The following is a 24,774-nucleotide window of genomic DNA, read 5'->3' on the forward strand; positions in this document are numbered from 1 at the left end:
GGGAGCAGCGCGACTGAAGGCTCTGGCTCCCATGGTGCTCAGATGGGAATTAGCGAGGAATTATTGTGTTGCCGAATGAAGCTAACAGCAGATATATAAATGAGATTTGGTTAAGGTGTGTGTTGAAAAATATTTATTTAAAATATTAAATTCAAAGGGTTAACTCTTTGTTTTGTTGTTTTTGAATTCTGTTTTTGATGGTTTACAGAACTTGAAAAATGATGCTCCTCACAGTTTTCACTGTATGGGTCCAATGTTTCCAGGCTGCATCAAAGTTCGGACTTCATGCTCTTCGCGGTCTAATTTGGGCGAAGTAAGATCCTCAGACGGAGTGCAAAGGATGGTCAACCGCTAAAACGAAACAAATATTGAATGTTCACTTATGTTTAATACGCTGAATTTATTCAATGAATAGAGATCTGATCAATACTTTACCTGACAAAGTGAACCTGGAGTTGTAATCAGTTTGTACAACATCCAGAAAGGAACCATGAGGGTAGAAGACAGGATGAACCACCAGCCCAAAGCATAACCCCACCAAGGATACTCTTTGGTGTTGTTGAACTTGAGTGGTTTGTATTTGACCAAAGAGAAGAGAAGAGTTCCCTTCAAACAATAGAGATTAATTATTTTCAAAACGTTCAACTTATGTTTTCCTCTTTCCATTGTTGAACTGTATTTTTATTGAAACGTATTTACTGAAAATAAATGTATATTAAACCAGGGGTCACCCACCTTTTTGAAGCTGAGAGCTACTTTCTGTTACTAATTGGCGCAAAGGGCTACCATTTTGATATATATTTCTCAAAATAACAATTTGGGTTATCGCTATGTCGTTACTATGTTGTTTTCAGGTCGTGATTATTATAAGTTAAGGCAACCACTAAAAAATAATGCCAGTGAGAAATCAAATTTACCATAAAATCGCAATGACCAGTCTATGAAAAATGAGCTACAATCATTAGTTACCATGCAGACGGATGGTGTAGCATATTTCAAGAGGAGTTTAAACAGTTTTGGAGGCTGGTATCCAATCATGTCCTTGATGTTGTCAAAGAATCGATCAGCTCCTGATGAAGAAAGAAAAACAGGAACATTTAAATGATGTTTTTTTCACATTCTAATGTCAGTGGACGAGACATTAAAATGTGCAACGTACTGACCATAAATCCATCCAACAGACACTGACTGAAAAATGGCAAACAGGAGCAGGGTCATCCCGCTGCAGGAGTAGTAATCGAACAACTGAAAGATGTACAATCCTCCCTGCATGTATGAAACAAGAAACCTTCAGAACAAGCAAAAAAACTATAGAAAAGTCACTTTCATCCGGCCTTACGTCAGTGACCATTGTGAGGCTGATGAAGAAACAGAAAACAGCAATGAAGAGTAGAAGCAGTTTCCTTCTATGGCCAACATACAATGACGGCTTCAAGTCACAAATAGCGGTTGCAAGGCCTTCCAGTAGTACAAACTGAAGGAGAAACATGCATGTTATTTAATGCATAGCTGAGCTAATTGTTGTATTCTTAGAATATAGAACTTTATGAATAAAAGAATACCAAACTGGGTAAAGATATTTTAATGCCCATATATTATGAGTATTGAACTTTACAGAAAGGATGTTATCGATATGAGAATGAAAAATATTTGGGGTCAAAGTAGATCTGAGTCTCTGTGATAGAGACAAACTTTGGATTAATAAAGATTGGAACAAGTTAGGAGTTGAGACTTGATTCATATGTGATAATAATATACTTTAATCCCTTTAAGAAATCTTACAAATAAGTTTGACTGTTGGAATCACAAAGATGGTCAGGAGAAGCTGCTCGACATGCATTCATGTGCCGGCACCGTGTGTGAGAACTTGGTGTGGCGCAACAAGGGTTGCTGACTAGTTCAAATGTTATATTTTGGGATTTTGGTGTAGTTTTGTAAAGCAGAAAAAGTAAAGTACCAGTATATCACCACTAGATGACATAGTCTCACAGGTCAGAGAAGGGTGTTTTGGGGTAAGTCTCACAGGAACCCACGTTATTTAATGAGACTTTTTCAATAAATCACTCTTAATGGCAACAAGTAAATGGTGTCGTGTGAGACTGACATTTACCATCTATTTTGCAGGTGAGATGTTTATACTGGTAACACACTTACTGTGAGGATGATAATATGTGAAAATATGTTTGTAAAGGTTGTTTGTGATGTCTGTAAAGTTTACAAAAAGTGAAATAGTACGAGTGAGTCGTCCGTTAGCATAAGCAATAGAGTGAGGTATGCTACGTTATGCGGGGCTGGGTTAAGAGTGTACTGTGATGTTAATATGTATATTTGGTTACCATATAACACAAAGTGAGTTGTTTTGGAAGGTACAGTTATTGTATTTTTGTTAAATGATTCTTGAAAAGTACCAATCAATGGAAATGTTATTTTGTATTCATATGTTAAAAGGGATATCACGTGATTTAATGAGACTTGTTCAATCAAAATCACTCTTAATGGCAACAAGTAAATGGTGTCGTGTGAGACTGACATTTACCATCTATTTTGCAGATTAGGTAAAAGAACAACAAAACCAAAAGAAAAAAAAGAAAAATATATAAAACAAATGTGTAACACCAGCTGGAGCTAGACCATCCACCTGTGTCCCGTTACATTGGCACAGGATGCAGTTAAACTTTAACCCCTTAAAGTTGGTAAACAAAGTTGTGTCTTCACTATGTCACCAGTCACTGAAATACATCATGCCACATATCATTGAAAAGCTCTTGGGATTCAAGATATGCTGACCATTTAGAAATATACTCATCACAGAAACATCTTGATCAGTCTGAAACAAGATACCTTAAAAATATAAAGCCTCTATTGCTCACCTATAACAGCTCCTCGGAGTCAGCTCGTGGTACGATTCCCCGCATATATGGTGTGGTTACATTCACAAAAGTACAGTGAATCCAACCGTGTAAAATATTAACTCCAAAACACATGATGATCCTGACAGATAAAAAAAATCCACCTAAAAGCATTTCTGCAATGGTCGACAAATTTTGTTGTATACATGTGGCTTAATCACTCCCCTTAAATAGAGTCTTCAATATATTTTCAATACTTCTGTTAACTCCTGATCTTGTGATTGACACTGCTTTTGGCCAATTGCAAGCTCTTTTTTGACAACCTCTAACAGCCTGTATTGAAAACAGTGTCTTGAGCACTTGAGCTTTAAATTTCTTAAGCCAAAAGTGATTCAAATGTGGATTGACACATGGGTTAGAAAGAGAAGTCAAACTTTTAAAACTCTTTTACAATGTCTAAGAATTGGCCAACGTAAAATACAGAATTTAAGTTTAAAGGGCTGAAATAAAAACTTTTGGAAATGCCTAGACCTACCAAAATACAATGTTTGTTTTTTCAGATTGCTACTATGTAGGGCTTCAAGCTATTATCTCACTTGTTTTCCACCTAAGGGCCCGGTCACACAGCCTTTCACGGGCGTATCGAGGCTGAATTACGGCCAGAAATTTCTGCCCGTGAAGCAGACGCTGTTGGACGCTTTGAGATCGCAATACAGACGAGATACAGCCGTGCTTTACACACGGTCGGAAATTCACACGCGGTTGGCCGCGCGAAAAAGTTTTGCGCTGCTCAAAACTTTAGACCACGGGTAACCGCGGGCGGCACAGCGATGCAGCCGCGGTTACCAGCGTTAAGGACACGGAACAGTCGCCGGAAGGACGCGGAACAGTCGCCGGCCAATTTTGCACATTTTCCACCGCGGGCAACCACGGGCAAAAAAAAAAATCGCAAAATTTTACCCGCGGTACAGACGCAAAACCGCGGGCGGCACACGTGGTACACACAAGGTAATGACGCGGTAAGACACGGAACGACGTGCTACGGCCGCGGCCAGGGCGTGGTTACACGCGGGTAGGACGCGAAATTTTAGCGGGTAATCGTGGGTGGAGCACGGTCATAGCACGTTTGTTCTGCGCCTGTATCGCGGTGTTATCACGTGAATTTGCGTGTGTAACGCGTGTGACGGTCAAACGCCTTTCTCCGCGTATATACAGCGCGATTTGCCGAGCACACGTCAGTTGAGCTCGAGACGTCAAGGGGTGAACATGGATCCCCGTCACCGTAGTGACCTCGTCTTAATCCATTTTTATTTCTTGACATTTATTTTCATTTCATAACAAGATAATAAAATAAAAATGAAAAACTATTACAATAATAACATATTGGCTTCTTCGGTGCCATAGCTTGAAATCTTGATCTTCACGGGACTGTGTCTTGAGCGGTTATGATTTCTACAGCCCGGTGTTATGTCGAGAAATGCATCCCTGCCGAGATTTGCATCCCCACGCTACTATAACCACGTTTACCTCACTTTTATATCACTTTTCGTGAATGTAATGGCGAACATATAACCAAAACCACTTCGTGTTGCATTTGTTGGGAATGTAATACAACTTAAACCATTCCGTCTTTGTATTTGTTGTGAATGTAATCGAACGGTGATGCACACCGTATATAAATCACTTTTGAGAACTGTTATGCACTCTACCGTAAAGCTTGATATGCTGAAATAAGCCTTATGGTAGAGTGCATAACAGTTTCAATACAAGCGATTTGAATAGAAAAAGGCAAAATTAACATGTTACCTGCTCAAAAGTGATTTGTATACGGTGTGCATTACCGTTCGATTACATTCACAACAAATACAAAGACGGAATGGTTTAAGTTGTATTACATTCCCAACAAATGCGAGACGAAGTGGTTTTGGTTATATGTTCGCCATTACATTCCCGAAAGGTGATATAAAAGTGAGAGAAAACGAGGTAGACGTGGTTATAGTAGCGAGGGGATGCAAATCTCGGCAGGGATGCATTTCTCGGCATAACACCGGCTCGGCAGCTTTTATACCCGTGGTCCACACGCGGAAATGACGCGATGAGGAAGCGGAACAGTCGCCGGCGTCTGTTTTGCGGGCATACCACCGATGAACAGCGGGTTGGCCAATTTTGCGCATTTTCCATCGCCGGCAACCACGGGCAAAAAAAAAAAAAAATCGCAACATTTTACCCGCGATACAGACGCAAACGGCTGTGTGACTGGGCCCTAAGAAGCCTATGCTACACTGTTTTGCAGCCATTTGATTGCAAAAAAATAAGATTCAGGCCGGAATTAAAAACCCATTTCTGTGGGTTATACTCAGGTTACTCAATGTTAATAGCACTTGCAGTTATTATTTTAGTTTTGAACAAAACTTCAGTGTTATCTTTACGCAGAGACCAAAACCGTCCATATTCTCCAAACAGTTTAAGGACAGCATTCTCTTTAGTTTCGGTACGTCTTGGATTGGGATTTTAGGCAAATGCCAAGGAGAAACTGTTTATCTGTATCGATTTCTACCCAAGGCTTTTCTTATTTGACCATTAGCACCAGATCAAAGCGGCGCTGCCACGAGCGGCTGCCTTTTCCAGCAGCTGCCCTATTGTTTTATTGTCTGCTCCTATCTTCGGTGTTTTTTCTTCCCGTTTTGACAACTACACTATGGATTACTTCTATCCTATGAGACATGGGTTTTAGCGCACAAAAATGCATGTATTCAAGGAATTTCAACTCCTTGCCCTGAAGAATTCTCGTGCCGGCGTGATGAAGGGGCCTATCGTGGAAGAAGAGCCGGAGCTAGCGAAGCGGCTAGCGGCGTTATAAGTCTTCGGTACCATCCGTAATCATGGTTAATGCGAACTCACGACCAAATAAGATCATCGAGTGCTGGTGGAAAACATCGAAGCGCACAGGGAGCGCATTTGCGGAAACGTGGCTCACGTTTAGCATTCCGGACGCTAAGGTGTAGCCACCCGGAGCTATCCAGCTTCAACGCCGCTATACAGAGACAAAAAAGCCGGGGGGAATCGGAGAGGAGGCGGACTTGCTAACACGAGGTGGTGTATCCCTGGATTTTCACAAAGAAAAGATTTCCATCTGCCGCAGGGATGTCGAACTTTTGGACTGGCGTGACGTCATCCACTCCGCTACAAGCACCCCTAGGGCATCATGTTAATCTGTTAATAAACAACGGGGTAGACTGCTGGAAGTGTGAATTTCCCTACGGGGATGAATAAAGTATCTATCTATCTATCTATCTATCTATCTAGCACATGTTAGCACCATTAGGTTAGCGCCTTACATGGCTGCAAGGCCGCTATTGGGAAATGTGGAGAACATTGTAAAGTGCTTCGGGAAGTCATTGACTTGAAAAGCGCTATATAAATGCAGATCATTTCATGTAACAATTAAGTCTAACAATGAAAGCATCCAACCTCACTATCCAATCCGAGCAGGATGATCATGATAAAAAAGAAAACAGCCCAGATTTGCGGAAAAGGCATCATGGCTACGGCTCTAGGGTAAGCGATGAAGGCCAGGCCGGGACCTAAAGACAGAAAAAGACATCTTTTTTATTTGCATGCTGTGATTGTATTTCTATTTGTCAAGCCTCACCTGACTCTGCTACTTTGGATATGTCAGTGTTCTGCTCATAAGCCATAAATCCAAGAACGGAGAAGACTGCAAAACCTGCCACAAAACTGGTCCCACTGTTCAGGATGCTTAAATAAAGGCTATCTCTGGAAGACACAAAAAGACTCAAAACAACTTTGTACAGTATCTGAAAAGAACGAGCATATTAATTTTGAATTTTGATGCTTTTGTGTACTACAGTGGAACCTCGCTACTTCGCGGTTCCACGTTCCGGGTTCAGAGCTTCGCGGGTCTAAAAAATAATAATTAAATAAAATATATATATATTTATTTTTTTATGCATTTTTGAAGGGGCGTCGCTACTTCGCAGATTTTCACTTTTCGCGGGTGGTTTTGGTCCCCATTAACCGCGATAACTGAGGGATTACTGTATAACCATTTTTGAGAATAACGTTGTTATATAAAAACGCCATATTTTTTTTTAGTAACGTAGTTATCTAGCTCACCATTTTAACGCTGTTACAATGTCATTACTATTACTGACAGTCAAAACGGTGTCTTACTTTGGTTGCAGAACGCCAACGGCAGCGTGCCCCCCTTGGCACACCTGTTTCCGTTTCTAGCTGCGCGGTTTTCTGCTCTCTATCTATGTCTATCGGATCATGTCACCCTTCGAAACAGCGACTATAATATAGTTGGGTAGACATGACGAATAGAGTATTTACAAATGCGGCGAAAGAAAAGGCGACTTGGTGAATGCAGCAGGTACCCACTCTTGTCGTCCGCGAACGAAACGTCTCTATGAACCAGCTCTTGGAAATGAATGAAGGGAGTCGGCTCCCCACCGAATATGTCACGACCAGAACAGAAGTAGGACCCAGATGCGTAACGTTACTCACAAGTTTATTGAAATATAGAGAAAAGGCAGCGCCAGCGATCCGGTGCTCGCTGGACGTGGGAAGCAAGCCGCTCATGGGATCGGAACGTGTTCCGAATGCGGAAGTGGATCTTCCGGAGCGGGAGATCGTAGTGTAGTAGACGGAAAACAGGTCGTTAGACGGGACTGGAGATCAAAACGTGCTCGGGTTTAAAAAACGGGTCGTTAGCCAGGACGAGAGATCAAAACGTGGTAGGGGTCAAAAAACAGGTCGTAGACGGAGACAAACGGAGGAATCAGGAACGGACGAGTGGGAAACAGGTGACAAAACGGGACGGACGGGAGTCAGAGTCAAAAATGCTTATGCAAATGGTTCGCTGACGGACAGGCAACAGGTGAGTGAAAGGACTGAGCTTGAGTAGGACAGGGAACCAATCAGGTAACCAGCAGCAGCTGGCGCCAAAAGTATCAGATCGGAACTTGTATTGTTTCCTAAGTAAATGACAATAAGTCGAGCCTCAAAAATCACGATCCGAACAGCCCTAGGAAATTAGGTTTGCAACTTAGATTTACAGTACGACAAGAAGATAGCAAGTATTGCCGCTATCAATGAAATTTTAGCCGTTTGACTCAGTGATTTTGTACCCCAGCGAGATGTGTCAACTATAGGGAAAGGTCTACCCCTGTAAGTTATGTATGACATCTGAAACAACAGGCTTTATTTCAACTTACTTGTAACAGTCATTGTCGTACTTGTTATAACTGGCGAGGGCCACCACACAGCCCTCACAAATAGCATAGGAAAAAAGTATTTGTGTGCCAGCATCTATCCAGACCTGCAAGAAAAGGATATGGTAACGGGATTACCACATATGCAGCCTCTTCTCAAGATTTCATATTTCTCTCTTGTTAAGGTTTTTGAGTTTTTGCTTGTGTTGATTACAAATCAAGAGATGTTGTAAATGTGGCCAGTGCAGACACTTGAGACTTTTTGTTATTAAGGGCTATACAAAAAAATGTGACTCGACTTGATATAATTGGTGAATCACAACACACGCTCAACAATGGTCAACACTTGCAACGCTGACTTTTCTTTTCTTTTCTTTTCTTTTTTAGTACAACATAAAATGTTGGATATATTGGTTTTCAGGGCAGCAGGGCGGCTTAGTGGTAAGCGCGTCCGCGGCACAGTTTTGAGGTCATGAGATTGAACCTTCCTGTGTGGAGTTTGCATGTTCTCCCTGTGCTTGAGTGGGTTCACTCCGGGCAATCTGGTTTCCTCCCATACATTTCAGGTTAATTAGTCGGTTCAAATTGTCACTAGGTGTGTATAAGCGAGTGAGTTGTCTGTCTCTGTGTGCCCTGCGACTGGCAGGCAACCAGTTCAGGGTGTCCCTGGATGGGCTCCAGCACCCCCGTGACCTTACTGAGGATAGGCGGTGCAGATAATAGATCAGGGGTCGGCAACCTTTTTGGTGTGGAGTGCCGCTCTTAAATTTCCTTGTTAATCAGTGCGCCACACCAAGATTAATGACTCGTACAACATTCCTTTTATATCCAACAGAGCTGTAATTTTACACCAGTCCAAATCTACACCATGGATATACATTTTAATCGTATAACTGACCAATTTATATTCCACTATTCTTGTTCACCAATTAACTAAAAAATGAACGTGAACAACATGTGGAAAGGCCTGTAGCCATTCATGACTTTAACTTTTTACCACAATAAATAACCAGAATTAACCATTCTTCATCAACTATAAACCACAATCAAAAAACAAGTTATATGGACAGCTGCCATACCATTCATCAATGATATCTTGTTGCAGAAAATATCAAAACTTGAAATAACAGCAGCAAAGCAGAAGGCACGCAAGCACACACACATGCTTCTTTAAAATATTCACCATCGGTAAATGTTTTTCTGTGCTTTTCTATGCAGTGAGCAATGTAAAAGCTTGCTTCAGTGGTGGCGTTTTTAGCAGTGACAAAGATCTTCAGGGTCTGTGTTTGTTTGCCGTACCTGGACACAGCACGTTTTAATGTCTCTGCCATGTCAGACTCATCCTTGAATTCATGTTCATGTTTCGTCTCGTAATGACGTGTAACACTTGATGTGCGAGGTACAACGCTCTCAAGGCTTAATGCACAAACATCACGGTAATTTTTTTACACAATGCCCAGTCATCTGACCACGCTGGCTGAAAAGAACGAGATTTTCTCGCTCGATGCGCTGTCATGATTCATTCATTTATCGCGCATGCGTGTTTCTGTGGCCGGGTTAAAACACGGATTTCTCTTCTGCGAGGCGCTGCGCAGTCACACACTCACACACGAAGCAGAGGAGGAGGAGCGCTACCGTAAAGCCTCCATTTAACACAGCGCGTAACTGAAAATGTCTAAATTTCAGGTAAAAATACGCATTTTCAAAAAAATAATCATTAATATTTTGCTGTGCACTCGCGTACCACTGGTTAACCCCTCACATACCACTGCTGGCACGCGTGTCATAGGTTGCCGACCCCTGTAATAGATGAATGAATGGAAATTTGTTTTCTTTGCTTGATTGTTTCTCACATGTGGTTGATTCTTGGAAAATAGCTACGTTTTTTTATCCATAAGTGTGAGGTCTGAAATGTGGCAATATGCCAAAAGATTTTTGAGGCACTGTATTCCGAATTATGTTAATCGCTCAGTATTTACTCAAAAGTGTTTATTACTTTAGTGTTTGGGGATGCTCATACCTCGGGATCAGCGAGACGAGATGGTTCGGGATAGAGGTAAAACTTGATGCCATCCATGGCACCAGGTAGTGTCAGACCACGGACAAGCAGCACGACCAACATCACGTAAGGAAATGTGACCGTGAAATACACAACCTGTAAAATTAAATTCATGTGTGTTTTGAATGTTTTCTAAGTCACTCTCAGAGATTATTGAAAGTCTTAAAAGCTAGTCATCTACCTTCCCGGTGGACTTGACCCCTTTCCACACGCAAAAGTAACAAACAATCCAAGAAAAAAGAAGAAAGACAGCCAATTCCCATCGAATATTGCCCAACTCATGGGCACCTGTCGATAGGTTTAGTACTCTTCTCCTGTGGTAAGTATATTTTAAGTATATTGTATTTCCATTTATATCAGGCACTTTTCTCACATTTATTTATTTTTGATGAAACATTTGAACTTACTCCCAAAACTCCTTCACAGGAGCTGTTGCGTCTTCTGCCACAGTCAAATTAAGAAGACGGGTTTGGTTGTACTCCACACAGGTTTCTGGTGAAAGGACAGAAAGTCATATTCCCTATAAGACAGGATCAAAATCAGTGGTTCTCAAACGCTTTTTAGTAATGTTTTTTTAAGTACTTTTTGGTACCACCAACCAGTCGAAAACTTCCTTGGTAAGGGTAACACAAAATAAAAAAACTAGAACATTGGAAAAAATAATATTTTCCTTGTTTTATATCGTTATATATTCCTGAAATACTTGTGCAATTTAATAATTACTTTAAAAGTATTTTAATACTTAGATCTAGGTTGGTTTTGTTTGAAACCTTAAGTAGCCCAAGGGGGTACGCGTACCCATTGAAACCACTAATCGTCATGATTACCGATGAGAATTACCTGTGCCCGCTCACTTGGCGCCAACAGCTGCGAGTCCTAATTGACTCCCTGTCCATAGTTCAACCCAGTCCTGTCAATCCCCTGTTGTCAGTCCGTCTGCGAACCTCAGTGTATACTAGGCAAGCCTTTTTTACCCTGACTCCCACCTGTCCCGTTTTTGCCTCTGTCTGTCTCCGTCTACGACCCATTTTGACCCTACGACTTCCTCTGTGGCACATGTGTCAAACTCCCGGCCCGCGGGCCACGTCCGACCCGCCGTGTGATTATATCCAGTCCGCAAGCCCATTTTTAATTATTGTTATTAATGGCCCGTTCTCCATTTCATTCAAAACTTCATCCATTAATCCTGTTCAGAAACATGCAAAGCCAAACAAAACTGAAACACACAGCGGTACTTTTCAGAATATATGGGGAACGTTTTCACTACGATTTACAGTCAAGGTGCCACACAAATTAAAACTCGTTTTGGCTGTACAACGCTAAAGAATCCTTTATATAAATGCTTACTATATAATCTGTGTTCAGTGTTCGGTTACTTTTTGATGAATCCACAGAACAAATTGTAAATACGCGAAAACACCGGAAGATAACGTAAAGTTATTTGATTGGGAGGGATGGGTGGAGCTATGCAAAAAGTGCAAGCACTCCCTCCCATCTCTCGCCCTACTCAGTCTGCGCCAAAAGTAAGCACATAAGGCTCCCTGTTCACAGAATGTTGTGACGTTTTTACAAAATAAATGCTTGCATCTGGTTTTGAAACCAATATGTATGAAAAAAAGGGTCAATATGAGTTTAACCGATCTTGAGTAATTGCAAGAAAGAGACAAGTTTAAAGTGGTATGTTTGTTGATTTTAGGACACGGGCTCTGGCATTATTCTCTTTTCATAATTTTTATCAAATCATCCAAAATAAATGTGCTGAAGACTAAGCTTTTGTCTGGGGCGCAGGTTTAGCAACTTAGTAAATTTGTCTCATAATATATGGTGTAGCTCTTTCCCAAAATAAAATTAATATATTTTGCTTTTATGGCTCTTTGAGTCAAAAAGGTTCCCGACCCCTGTTATATATATATATATATATATATATATATATACATATTTATATATATATATATATATATATATATATATATACTATACCCTTTTCGCCGCACTGAAAACACAATACTGCAAAGAACTACATAGTGTCCGGCTGCGATCAGAGCAAATGATCAAATCAGAATCGTAAGAGCAAAGAAAACGGAATGATTAAAATTGTTGTTTCTGAAAAATACATGTTTTATGTATATTTCCAGGTTTTGTAGCATTTTCATATTTCTACTTTTGATAGGAGATATATTAAGCAGAGCAAAATCTTTTGGGATATTTAAGTTTTTTTTCACATATACATTGACAAAGAAGCAAAGGGATTTGAATGTTATTTTAATGTTAAGTTGTTTAAGTTAAGTTCTAAGTTGTATTATTTAACAAGGTATTTTTATCTAGAGCAAAATAATAAATACTGTATAAGTGATTTAAGGTTGGGCAGCACGGCACCGCAGTGGTTAGCGCGTGTGCGGCACATTCTGAGGTCGTGGGAACCTCCTGCGTGGGTTCAAATCCAGCTCCCGACCTTACTGTGCGGAGTTTGTATGTTCTCCCCGTGCTTGCGTGGGTTTCCTCCGGGCACTCAGATTTCCTCCCACATTCCAAAGACATGCATTTCAGGTGAATTGGCCGGTCCAAATTGTCCCTAGGTGTGACAGAGCGAGTGAGTTGTCTGTCCCCGTGTGCCCTGCGATTGGCTGGCAACCAGTTCAGGGTGTCCCCTGCCCACTGCCCGATGATTGCTGGGATGGGCTCCAGCACCCCCGCGACCCTACTGAGGATAAGCGGTGCAGCTGATGAGATGAGATGAGATGATTTAAGGTTTAAATTTAATATTCTTGTCTGTTTTTATTCATATTTGTGTTCCAAAAACATTAAGTTTAAGTGTCTTCAATAAATGTTTATCCTGGTTGTCCTGCGAACTTAAGTGTGTTTTGAATTTTGGCCCCTTGTGCAATTGAGTTTGACATCCCTGCTCTATGGCATGATGTATTGAAAACAGAAAAAGACCCTCTGCCAGAACCGTCTGTAGTGCGTTATAACACACAACTCAGGAAACTTGCATTTATTAAGACTAATATATATATTTATAAGAATACCTGTGTTCCAGCTGTTTCTACAGCTTGCCCAGGGAAGCTGAGCACTGAAGGATGAAAAGAGGTAAAGGAATGCCCAGGCCAATATGACGATGTAGTAGATGCTCAAGTATGAAACTAAAACCATACTCCCGTAACCAATCCCTAAGAAATATAAAAAAAATATTGACAAGTGAATCACAGCACCATACTCTAGAATTAAATACAATTTTCTTTTCAAGTGTCTCCTCACACGGCCATGTCGTCAAAGCCAAAACATTTGCCACCACAAATAAATGTACAGTATTAACTGTATTTTGTTGATGCCAATATGAATGCCATTTTATTACAGCTTGTGGGTGTATTCTTACCTGTAAACAGAGGACATATTTGTTTCCAGCAGGTGATGACCCCCTTTTTAGTGTATTGGCCAAGTGAAACCTCCATTAGAAACAGAGGGATGCCACATGTAAAGAGGAAGATTACATACGGGATCAAGAAAACCCCTGGTAGGAACATGGAAAACGAGGCATATCTTATTATTTCTGGGTTTTTCAATCAGAGTCCTGGGGCACACTTGTGTGTGCCGGGAAAATGCCCAATTTTATTATGATTATTTCAAAAAAACAATCCATAGCTTTCTTATTGTGATCAGCCAAGTAACTGTAACACACATCTATATACACAGTACTAATTATCTGATAAAGAGGTAGTGCATGGAAATATATTAAGTCATTAATTTGGTTTTCTTATGATTGACCTGGAAACAAAGAATGAAACAAATGGAATAAAGTAAAGCATTTGCACACAATTGCACTTATTCTTTGTATATTTTACTGAGAAAACTAAAAAAGTTAGTGTACTAAAATAATGTTTTATTCCACTAAACAGGGGTGTCAAACTCATTTTTAGCTTAGGGGCCACATGGTATAAAAACCATTCTTCCAGGGGCCGAGTTAGCAAATTAATGACATAAAAAAGTGTGCCTAGGGCTAGGAGTCTTTTCAGAGGCTCACAATTAAATTTGTCATAATGACTGATTTGGATCACCTGTGCCCGCTCGTTTGGCGCCAACCGCTGCGGGCTATCTGATTGGTTCCCTGTCTTTTTTAAGCCCAGTCCTTTCACTCGCCTGTTGTCAGTCCGTCAGCAAACCTGTTTCTACAAGGCAAGCATTTTGACTCCGCTTTTGTCACCGGGTTTTCCACCCGTCCGTTCCTGATCGCCCCGTTCGTCTCCAGCTTCGAAATGTTTTTGACCCTGACCACATTTGCTCCCCCGTCTCAGCTTACGACCTGTTTTTGATCCCTACCACATTTTTGCTCTCCTGTCCCGGCTAAAGACCTGTTTTTTTCCGTCCTTGACACCGCCATCTCCCTCTCCGGAAGATCCACTTCCGTATTTGGATCACAATCCGATTGTCTGATCCAGTGAGCACCGTATCGCTGGCGCTGCCCTTCCTCATTCTATCAATAAACTTGTGGTTAACGCTACACATTTGGGCCCTGATTCAGTTCTGGTCGTGACAAAATAATGATTCGGGGATGTAAGATTTGATTTTAAAAAACAAATATTGAGGGGGGGTTTTCCTTATTATTTCTCCTTCATTTAGTTTTAATACATTGTAGTGTGTATTCCAATTTTTTTTAAAAAAGCAAAACAATAATTAAATCTATTCCCACTGCATTATATTTCTCCTGGAAACTTATGCTTTTTGTTTTGATTTTTTAATGAAAATGTTTACATCAACATGGGTTCTTTGCCTGTTAGGATTTACATTTCTATTATAATAGAAAAGAGGTCAAGTGTCTTGCATTTTTTTAATTTTGTAGTTTTCCTATTGCCTTTAACTGCGCGTCCGTGACTTTTATTTGAATTAAAATAAAATCTGGATAAGTTTCCCCAATGTTCTCCGGGTGATTAATGGTCGTGAGCTACTGTGGGTGCTTTGCAAGTGGCGCCTTGCTTTGGTGACATCCAGTGGACACATTTAAAACTACGAGTAGTTGTTTGATGCAATCCATTTTTCCTATTGTGCTTTTCTTGTGCTTCTGTCTTGCGGGCCACATAAAATGATGTGGTGGGCCAGAAGATCATTTTTGCTCATTTAAAGTATTTGGTTTTTTTCCAGAGAAACAAGATGAAAATATAGTAGAACTTGAAAAACAGGGTTATATAACATAAAATGCCAAAACACACAGAAGTTATTGAACAATTATGTACCTTATTTAACTTAACTCACCTCCTGATTCACAAAACAGTCAATTTGGCAACACCATAATTGAGAAAAAAAAAGTAACTGATTCAAGGAATTACTTTTTGAACATTGTTGGTGGACAGTGTGCGTCAAAATGATTCACGCTAGACGTTGCTGTCCTCAGTTGTGCAACCGAAAAGGAGTGCTACAAAGCACAAGGACGATTACAAACTACGGAAAGGACCGGGATTTTTTAATGAAAAATGTGCCTTGGCTCAAAAAGCTTGAAATATACTGCAATATTTTACTCATTTATATATTCTTATATTAAAGAATATTCTTTAAAATGTATTCAAAGTGATTATACATTTTTCACTATCTATCTATCTATCTATCTATCTATCTATCTATCTATCATCTACCCTGGTTATATCCCTCGAGAGGGGTGACCGGCAGCAAGACAACACATACAAAAATAAAGAAAATAAAAGGGGGAAAAGTAGCAAAAAAGACACACAAAAAATTTTGGACCATGGCCAACCCAAATACCCAAACACCCAAACAAGTCAAGCACCTCGGCACCCAAGTTGGTCATGCTTTCGTCCCTCCAGATGAAACGGGACACAAGAAAGCGACCATGTCACTCGGGTCAGGGTGACACAACACACTCTTCTGTTCAACAGCAGGGCCCGACAGCTTTCACTGGTTTACCCCTGCCGCATCATACGGGTGCCCTGTCCATCCCTTAGAACGCATCCAAACATCCCACTATCTTTTCACAACATTTCCCCACTCGTTCCTATCACCAACAAGAGCTCTAGCTTCCGTTATATTTAGACCTCTTTCCTGAAGAGCACTCATAACACTATCCATCCACGTCAATCGCGGCCTTCCTCTTGGTCTCTTTCCATTTACTTCTGCTCTGTAGATCCTCTTCAACATTGGCTCCTCATCCATCCTCTCCATGTCTCCAAACCAACCCAGTACTCTCTTATCCACACGCTTGCTCAGTTCCACTACTACTCCAGTTCTGTCTCTCACAATTTCGTTTCTCAATCTATCCAATCTGTCACTCCTAACATACTCCTCAAACACTTCATCTCAAAAACATTTAATTTTCTTCTCAAGTCTGCATTCAGGCTCCAAGTCTCTGCACCATACAACACAGTCGGCACAATCAGACTCTCATACAGTCCCCTCTTAACATCCATACTCATACTCTTGTTGCTCATCACTCTCCTCAGAGCACCCAAAACTCTGCTTCCTTGATTCACTCTGTGCAATACCTCGCACTACATTCCACCAACTGCAGCCACATCACAACCCAAGTACCTAAAGCTTTCAACTTCTTCCAGCACCTTGCTATGCAACCTTATTTCTAACGCCATGCCCACTCCATCACTTGAACACTTCATCACCTTACTCTTCCCAACATTCACACATAACTTGCGCCCATCACACACTCTTCCAAACTTCATGACCAACCTTCTCAATGTTTCTTCAGAATCAGCCACAAGCGCTGTGTCATCTGCAAACAACAACTGACTTATCTGCCACACCATTCTACTGTTATCCATCATCTCTACACCTCTGCCAAATACTCTTGCATTCACCTCTCTCACCACACCATCCATATACAGATTAAACAGCCATGGTGACATCACACACCCCTGTCTCACACCAGTCAACACAGGGAACCACTCACTTGTCTCACTCCCTACTCTTACACATGCTCTGCGGTTCACGTAAAAACTCTTCAATGCTTCCAACAACTTTCCACCCACTCCATACATTACCATCACTTGCTACAACGCCTCTCTATATTAGCCAAATATAACATTTTTCACGCTTCAATTAAAACCAATCATTCTGACCCCTAAAAATCAAGTGCTTTCTACAAAAAAGGATCTTGTCTTTCCAGCTCACCCCCTCCATTCTTGTAGCAGAGGTAAGGGAACCGCCACACGTTTCCAAGTCCAATGATTACTCCAGCAACTGCAAAGACAAACTCCCTCCTGTTGGGCCACTCTCCTCTGGCAGATGTGGGTAAGGTGCTTTCCTCGCACACCTTTACTTTCACCTCTGTGTCATTTGACTCTTCCATGGTACTGCAGCAATCTGAAAAATAATTAGGATTACAAGACACATACACTCGGTAAAACAATTAGAGAACAACTTGTAGAAAATGAATTGATTTTGAAATAATACCATATTCTCCGTTCCACGGTTAAATGCCATGTTATTTAGTCTATATCATGCTACTACAACACTTTTTTCTACACAAAATGACTTGAAGCATTTCACACTGATCAAAATGAGAGAACAGCAATGACTTTAACATAGGTAAACATTTCTGAAGGTTACAACAGTCAGCAATCAATAAGAAGTGTAAAGGCGTCTGCTGTGAATGACTTCAGCACAGCTGCAGCCACAGGATAGCACGAGTCACTCACACTAATTGGGTGTCATTTTGGTCCATTCTTCTTCCAGTCTCCTCCACAGTTCAGTGATTGTAGTAGGCTTCTTGACCATAAATTTTTTACCAAAAGATTTTCCAGACGTTCTCTCTTGGGTTGAGATCAGGACTCTGGGCAGGCCATGCCATTCATTCAATTTTTTCACCTTCAAGAAAATTCTTTACCCGTTTAGCTGTGTGACATGAAGCATTGCCCTGCATGAAGACTGTAGGCTGATTGGGCGATAACTCAAGTAAGGAACCTACACTGTTGAAGAAGGTTCTAATACACATTTGAATTGACTCAGCCATGTAGCTGTACAACTCCTCCTGCAGAAAACATGCAGCAAATCATGATACTTCCTCCTCTACCTTTCACTGACATTTTTACGTGCTTTGAGTTTAGTCTTCCTCCAATGTGTCGCTGAACATAATGCTTCACATGACACCCCCAAAAATAAATTTCCTTTCATCACTGGAGTGAACTCTGGACCCGTTCTCCTCTGTCTATAAGATATACTTTTTAGCAAAGCTCAATCTAGCTTTTTGATTCTTTTTGCTAATCACAGGTTTGGTCACTACAGTCAGTCCAAATGCTCAGATCCTTACCATGTTCAGCACTGAACTGGAGAGCAATTCCAGATGCAGAGTAGAAAGCATTACCCATTGACATCCTGCGCAGTGACCTACCCTCTCTTGCATTTGTCTTCTGTGGTAGATCAGCCTTTTTGGGCAAATTGAATGTGTTTGTTATTTTTTAAAGATTAAATACTCATAAAATCACTGACTCAGATCAAATTGTCTTGCTATGGCTGATAGGGGAATCCCTTTTCGGAGGCTTACAGTCACTTTAGAACGGCCCACCATGTCATGATTACTCATTGCCCTCACCTGTGCCCGCTCGTTTGGCGCCAGCTGCTGCTTGTTGCCTGATTGATTCCCCTCCTATATATACCCAGAATTCAAGTCACTCCTGGTCAGTCCGTCAGTGAAACTGATATTGTCATTTCAATATCACAATAGATTCCCCAAAACTACAACTTGAATCTATACAAATAGGTAATAAGCCTAAAAGAGTGCATAATTTCAGATCTTCAGTTTACTCTTTACTCTTTCTTTTCTTTATTATATACACGACTATATACTGCTACATTGGAAAAGTACAAAAAAAATATTAGCTCACCTTTTTAAGCTCCGAATAGTTTTGGTTAGGATTTAAGCAGTTTGAAGAATGAGAGCAGTAAATACAGTCCTGCCTCATCTAACAGTGGATAAGCCTACCCCCTCCTTGCCAAAACACATTATCCGAATTAATTACTATAATTTAATGTGTTAACCGGAATTCATAATTGGTTCTACCTGAAAACCAGTACCAAGTGCTCCAATATGTCTGCATCAAATATTTACAAGACAAGAGACATGGCACCAAACAAGGAATTACGACGAATCAGTTTTGTGGTCCTGGAAACACGATAAACATACAAAACGTGGGAATCGATATTAGTACAGTTAGGAATTAAATATTAGAAATGTACAATTTACCAAAATGTTCAAATTAGTTATCTGACTCCATTAATCAAACACAACCTACATTCACCTAACAATGCACGCTCGTTTCTTGATGGAAAAGATGGACAAGTGACCGGCATTTCCACACGGGGGCAGCTTTAATTTCTTAAACAATTTAACTAAGTGAACTCCATCGAATATGGCCGAATCAGTCCAATTAGTGTCACTCGAGTCTGTCAAGCCTCCTCTCTCATTCTCTCGCTTTCTTCTCTTGGCCCATGTTTTTCCGCAAGCTGGTGTGCCGGCTCCTCGCAAGGGCGTGCCAAAAAATGCATGGAATTTTCAACTTTTCTGTTGAAATATGCAGACACTCCCCTACTTACAACCATTCAACTTACGTAAAATGGTAATTACAAAAAAAAAATTCAGGATGTCGAAAAATATCCGGACATTGCTGCAAGTTAGATTTTTTTATTGTGTGAACCTTTTTCCGAGTACAGGACATTACTGTAGGGCCATTTTTCGCTGCTATTGGCGTGTGGTGCTGTGCGAGGTCATCCAGTATCCAATTCGATGAAGTAGTCCGGCTTCCTCTTCCTAGTTCATGTGTAAACATTATATACTGTGTCTCCAGAGCGCTAAGAACATTGACATTTGTGTTTAATATCTCATGCGTTCAATATGGTTGGTGTAAAGTGTAAAGAAGAGGCAAGCCATTTCTTTTGAAACGAAAGTGGAATAAAAAAACTTGATGCGGTTGAGAAAATTGTTGGATCGCTTTTTTTTTGGGCCACTTTTCACCAGGGAGGAGGACCTCTCGAAGCACATCTTGTGTTTAATATCTCATGCGTTCAATCTGGTCGGTGTAACTAAATACAGTTATGGTGGCAAGCACAGAGTACGAGGATTCTGAATTTATACTCATGCAGATATTCTCCATACACTATATTTACTCGCATCTAAGCCTAATTCAAACCATCCATTATATGCACCGCTTATCATCAGTAGGGTCGCGGGCGTGCTGCAGCCCATACCATCTATTCTTAAGCCGTGGGCAGGGGACACCCTGAACTGGTTGCCAGCCAGTCGCAAAGCACACAGAGACAGACAACTCACTTGCTCATTCACACCTAGGGACAATTCGGACCGGCCGATTAACCTGACATGCATAATTTTGAAAAGTGGGAGGAAACCGAAGCCTGGAGGAAACCCACGCAGACACGGTGAGAAAATGCAAACTCCGTATGGGGAGGCTGCGGTAGATGGACCTGAATTTGAACCTCTGCACCGTGGGCTGCGCCCTAATCACCCTCCCGCTATGCCGCTCAAATTCAAACCACTAAAATAAAATCCTATACTCAAAATGGATATGGAGTGTCTTGGCAAAGTGTTTGCTTTCAAGCTCTCACGATTGCACAAGCCAAGAAATAGAAAAAGGGTTCACTGCTTCCGCAGATTGGTGTACACATGTAATTATATTTCTTCAATTTTAAAGCATTTTTAGACGGTTGGCTTCAATGCGAGTATTTACGGTAATTTGTAACTAAAACTAGTAACTGTAAGGAATTACAGTTTTTTAGTAAAGCGCCAAACACTGCACCAGGCAGAAGAAAGCTGTAAAGGACAACTGCAAGGGAGGTGCAATGGCTTGGTGCGTTTACCTGTTATATTCGAAACATTTTCCCCTGCCTAAAGGTCCTACCGTGGGTTAATCTAATCAAATTTTGTTTGTACTGCAAACAGAACTTCTACCCATGACATATAATGAGGGTTGGCATGCACACATACAGTGCATGATCACCATAGTCAACAAACGCCATGCTCAGAAGCTACCAAAGAAAAACACGGCCGGCTAAAAAACATGTCATAAAGCAATGAAAGAGTCAAGTAAGACTAAATCAAAACGAAAATTGTTAGTACTCCCCGTAGGAAATCGCAATCAGTCTTAAGCCCATGCGCGCTAGGCACCTTTCAGCCACCACCCTGTGTCAGCGGAGAGTCTGTCTGCCAAACTGTTTTGAGAAAGCAAATTAGCACAGTTGGGACAATATTTGTTTGTGTCTACTGAACGTCAAAAAACAGCTATGTAGCCAATTTTGCTATGTTTCGTTGCTTGGCTTTATGGCAAGGGGCATGATCACCCATTGTTTTTGAAATATTATTGTTTGTACATGAAAACCAATATTAGCGATATAAGTATTCGAAAAGATGGCAAGTTTTTACTGAACATTATCTACTTACGGGTTTCACTGTCATTGACGACGTGACTACGAAATGATATTGGTTTTCCATTTAGTTTTCAAAATTTGAATGAATACAATTAAATGATCTGCATTTATATAGCGCTCTTCAAGTCAAGACTTCCCAAAGCGCTTTACAGTGTGCTTCACATTTCCCAATAGCGGCCATGTAAGCATTAACCTGCTTACTGGGGGCATTAGAGGTTCAGTGTCTTACCCAAGGACACTTCGACATGTAACACGGAGGAGCCGGGATTCGAACTGCGATCTCTTGATCTCAAGACGAGCGCTCTACCTCCTGAGCCACTGCCGCCCCTTAAATTGATCAGGATCTAGTTTTGTAATGTCGGAAAATGATCAACCAATGTAAAAACTTGTGAGGTGTGTTAGGTTCAAGTTTCCAACATTTATAATAAAACGCTCTGCAATATAGGACAAAGAGAATCGGTTCTTTATAATTAGTTACTTTATTAATCATCATATTGAGAGCCGCCGAGATTCTGCTGTTAGACATCTTTTCGCTCGCTCTGCCCTGCTTGCTGCGCTCTGGCTCGGCTCGGCTCTGGCTCTGAGGATCTCCTCGAAAAACCTCCCTTCTAATATTCAGTTTTTGCCTTTGCTACGTAGAGTTGATTAGTCTTCTTTCGAAGGCCTGCTTTCCATCCAATGATGACAGGTGACCTTGGTCCTGGGAAACTCCTTTTTCCCAGGCTCTTTGGTGAAGAACAATCTTGAGTTATGGGATGCCAGGTCAGGATGTATTTCGTTGGTATGTGAGAACAAAAACACAGTCTGTACATAAAAAAACAACTCATGGCCTTGAAGAGTAGCTTACGGGCTGAGAACTCTTCAAAATGGCTGAGAACACATATAACATATTAAATGTCAACTGCAGGATAAATACAACCCCATCAGGTGAGTACTATGTTTAAAGTCGATCACATAGATATGTTATCTGACTGATAGTCAAGTCAAGTCATTTTTAAATGTATAGCCCTTAATCACAATTAGTCTCTAAGGGCTTCACAAGTTATTACATATAAGAAGTTTAGGTTATTCGTATGCTATAGAGTAGAAGTGAGTTTTAAGCTTAGATTTATTCATTTCCACTGAGGTTGCAGATCAAATCTCGGGGAAGAGCATTCCACAACACCGGTGCCTGGATGGAGAACGCTCTCGAACCAGCGGAACACTTCTTGGCTCTTGTGATCACCAGGAGACCGGCGCTCTCGGAACGAAGGCTTCGGGCCGGGACATAGGGGGAAATCAGATCTGAAAGATATGAGGGGGAAAGTCCATATATTATTTTGTATAGTAGTAGGAGAACCTTAAAATCGCATCTTAGGCTAACAGGGAGCCAATGCAGGTTAGCCAAAATTGGGGTGATGTGATCGTACTTTTTTGTCCTTGTTAAAAGCCTCGCTGCAGCATTTTGTACCAGCTGGAGACTCTTGAGTCTGGTCATCGGAAGACCGGAAATTAGTGCATTACAGTAGTCGAGACGGGAGGTAACAAAAGTGTGAATTATGATTTCCGCATCCGACTGAGAAAGTATAGGACGAATTTTAGCAATTACGGAGATGTAAGAAAGCAGTTCTAGTAATTTTCTTCACATGTGTTTGAAAGAACAGATCGGGGTCGAAAATTACACCTAAATTTTTAAGTGAGTCGCTCTGTGTAATGTGGCAATTGTCTATGTTCACAGTGGTTTTAGAGAATAAGTCACGGGACTTAGATGGACCAATAACTAACATTTCAGTCTTTTCAGAGTTAAGACGCAGAAAATTGAGTGACATCCACTCTTTTATCTCAGTGAGGCAGGCCTCCAAATTTCCACAGTTTAGTGTGGCAGATTCCTCCATTGGGAGATAGAGTTGAGGGTCATCTGCGTAGCAATGGAAACTGATATTATACTTGCGAATAATATCACTTAGTGGAAGCATATAAATGCTGAAGAGAAGGGGGCCAAGCAATTGTTAAAATCAATCATTATTATGACTATTTCGTGGCCATATTTGCACAGATAAAATACACGTATTTAGTTTAATTCGACATGATGGTGGGGGCAAAAAACTTACGCTGCTTCATGGCTGAGTTTTCAGAGACAGAGAGAGGAAGTTTATTCGTGACGTCAGAGGAATCAGTACAAAGCCAGAACACGACTTCAAAATGAAAATACAAGATTGATAAAAGTACAAGATATAATTACACTCATTGTTGAAACGTTCCTTTATGTGTGTGTGTTTGTATGAGAAACATTGTTTTTATATTTAGTAATATAAAAACAAGCTAATTACCCTGAGACAGAAATTCAAGAGATTTACATTGAAAACCTGACAGCAATGAACCCTGCGTAACACCACAAGTAACACTAAATGGCTCAGATGTCAATTCGCCATATTTAATGCAGTGTGTCCTATCTGAGAGGTAGGATCTGAACCATAATAGGACGTTTCCTGAGGGACCAATCCATTTTTCCAACCGTTCTAGCAAGATATTATGGTTCACTGTGTCAAATGCAGCACTAAGGTCCAGCAGCAGCAAAAGTGATGATGCGCCCGAGTCCATTGCCCATTGAAATGTTATCTTCTGCTTGGTTACCTTAATCAGAGCTGTCTCAGTAGAGTGGTTAGCCCTGAATCCTGATTGCATTGATTCAAAGAGATCGTTCTCGGACATGAAATCATTCAGCTGCTGTGCCACTACTTTCTCAAGTATTTTAGAAATAAACTGTAGGTTTGACACAGGTCTATAATTACATACGTTTTCTGGATCTAGGTTGGGTCGTTTCAGTGTGGGTTTAATGACGGCGGACTTAAAAGCCGCTGGAACGACACCTGAGGAGAGTGATAAGTTTAAAATATTTAGAACTGAGGGTGCAAGAACGCCAAAGAGACCTTTAATAAGTGAACCTGGAAGCAGGTCAAACTGGCAAGTCGTCGGTTTGGCCGTATTCACCATCTGTTTAAGATTATCGAGTGACAGTTCACTAAAATGGGACAAAATCTCTGGACAGCCACCATGTCGTGCATCTAGAGATTTGAGTGCTTTAGTATGTGTTGAATTAATATTGTCTTAAGAGATTTCTTCCTGTATGCTTTGGATCTTCTTAATAAAGACCATTATGTCGTGGGCAGAATGAGTGGAGCCATCTGGGATAGTCTGTTGCCTTGTAAGCGATGCTACAGTGTCGAAAAGGACCTTGGGATTGTTCTTTTGTGACGCA

At 40.9% G+C, this 24,774-nt stretch overlaps 1 protein-coding gene across 1 annotated transcript; it reads right to left on the reverse strand.

The window, feature by feature from the left end:
- Positions 1 to 237: 237 nt before the first annotated feature.
- Positions 238 to 17,448, reverse strand: LOC148364099 (sodium- and chloride-dependent GABA transporter 2-like). The gene is made up of 14 exons (XM_088337335.1): positions 17,271 to 17,448; positions 13,519 to 13,653; positions 13,172 to 13,312; positions 10,553 to 10,637; positions 10,327 to 10,459; positions 10,107 to 10,241; positions 8,090 to 8,193; positions 6,502 to 6,626; positions 6,321 to 6,433; positions 1,340 to 1,474; positions 1,164 to 1,266; positions 970 to 1,070; positions 436 to 606; positions 238 to 351 (listed from the first exon to the last, which is right to left on the reverse strand). Exons 1-14 carry the CDS (start codon positions 17,446 to 17,448, stop codon positions 238 to 240), a joined length of 1,773 nt encoding a protein of 590 aa, XP_088193461.1.
- Positions 17,449 to 24,774: the final 7,326 nt, after the last annotated feature.

The sequence above is a fragment of the Urocampus carinirostris genome, chromosome 6 (assembly GCF_059441175.1).
Source record: "Urocampus carinirostris isolate Australia breed hairy pipefish chromosome 6, RoL_Ucar_1.0, whole genome shotgun sequence".
NCBI classification, from domain to species: Eukaryota; Metazoa; Chordata; class Actinopteri; order Syngnathiformes; family Syngnathidae; genus Urocampus; species Urocampus carinirostris.

Coding starts and splice junctions, on each gene's coding strand:
- LOC148364099 (XM_088337335.1), bottom strand. CDS start 17,448: ATGGAAGAGTCAAATGACACAGAGGTGAAAGTAAAGGTGTGCGAGGAA. Junction 13,313..13,518: donor AATATGTCCTCTGTTTACAG/GTAAGAATACAC, acceptor TATATTTCTTAG/GGATTGGTTACGGGAGTATG. Junction 6,434..6,501: donor ATCCAAAGTAGCAGAGTCAG/GTGAGGCTTGAC, acceptor TTCTGTCTTTAG/GTCCCGGCCTGGCCTTCATC.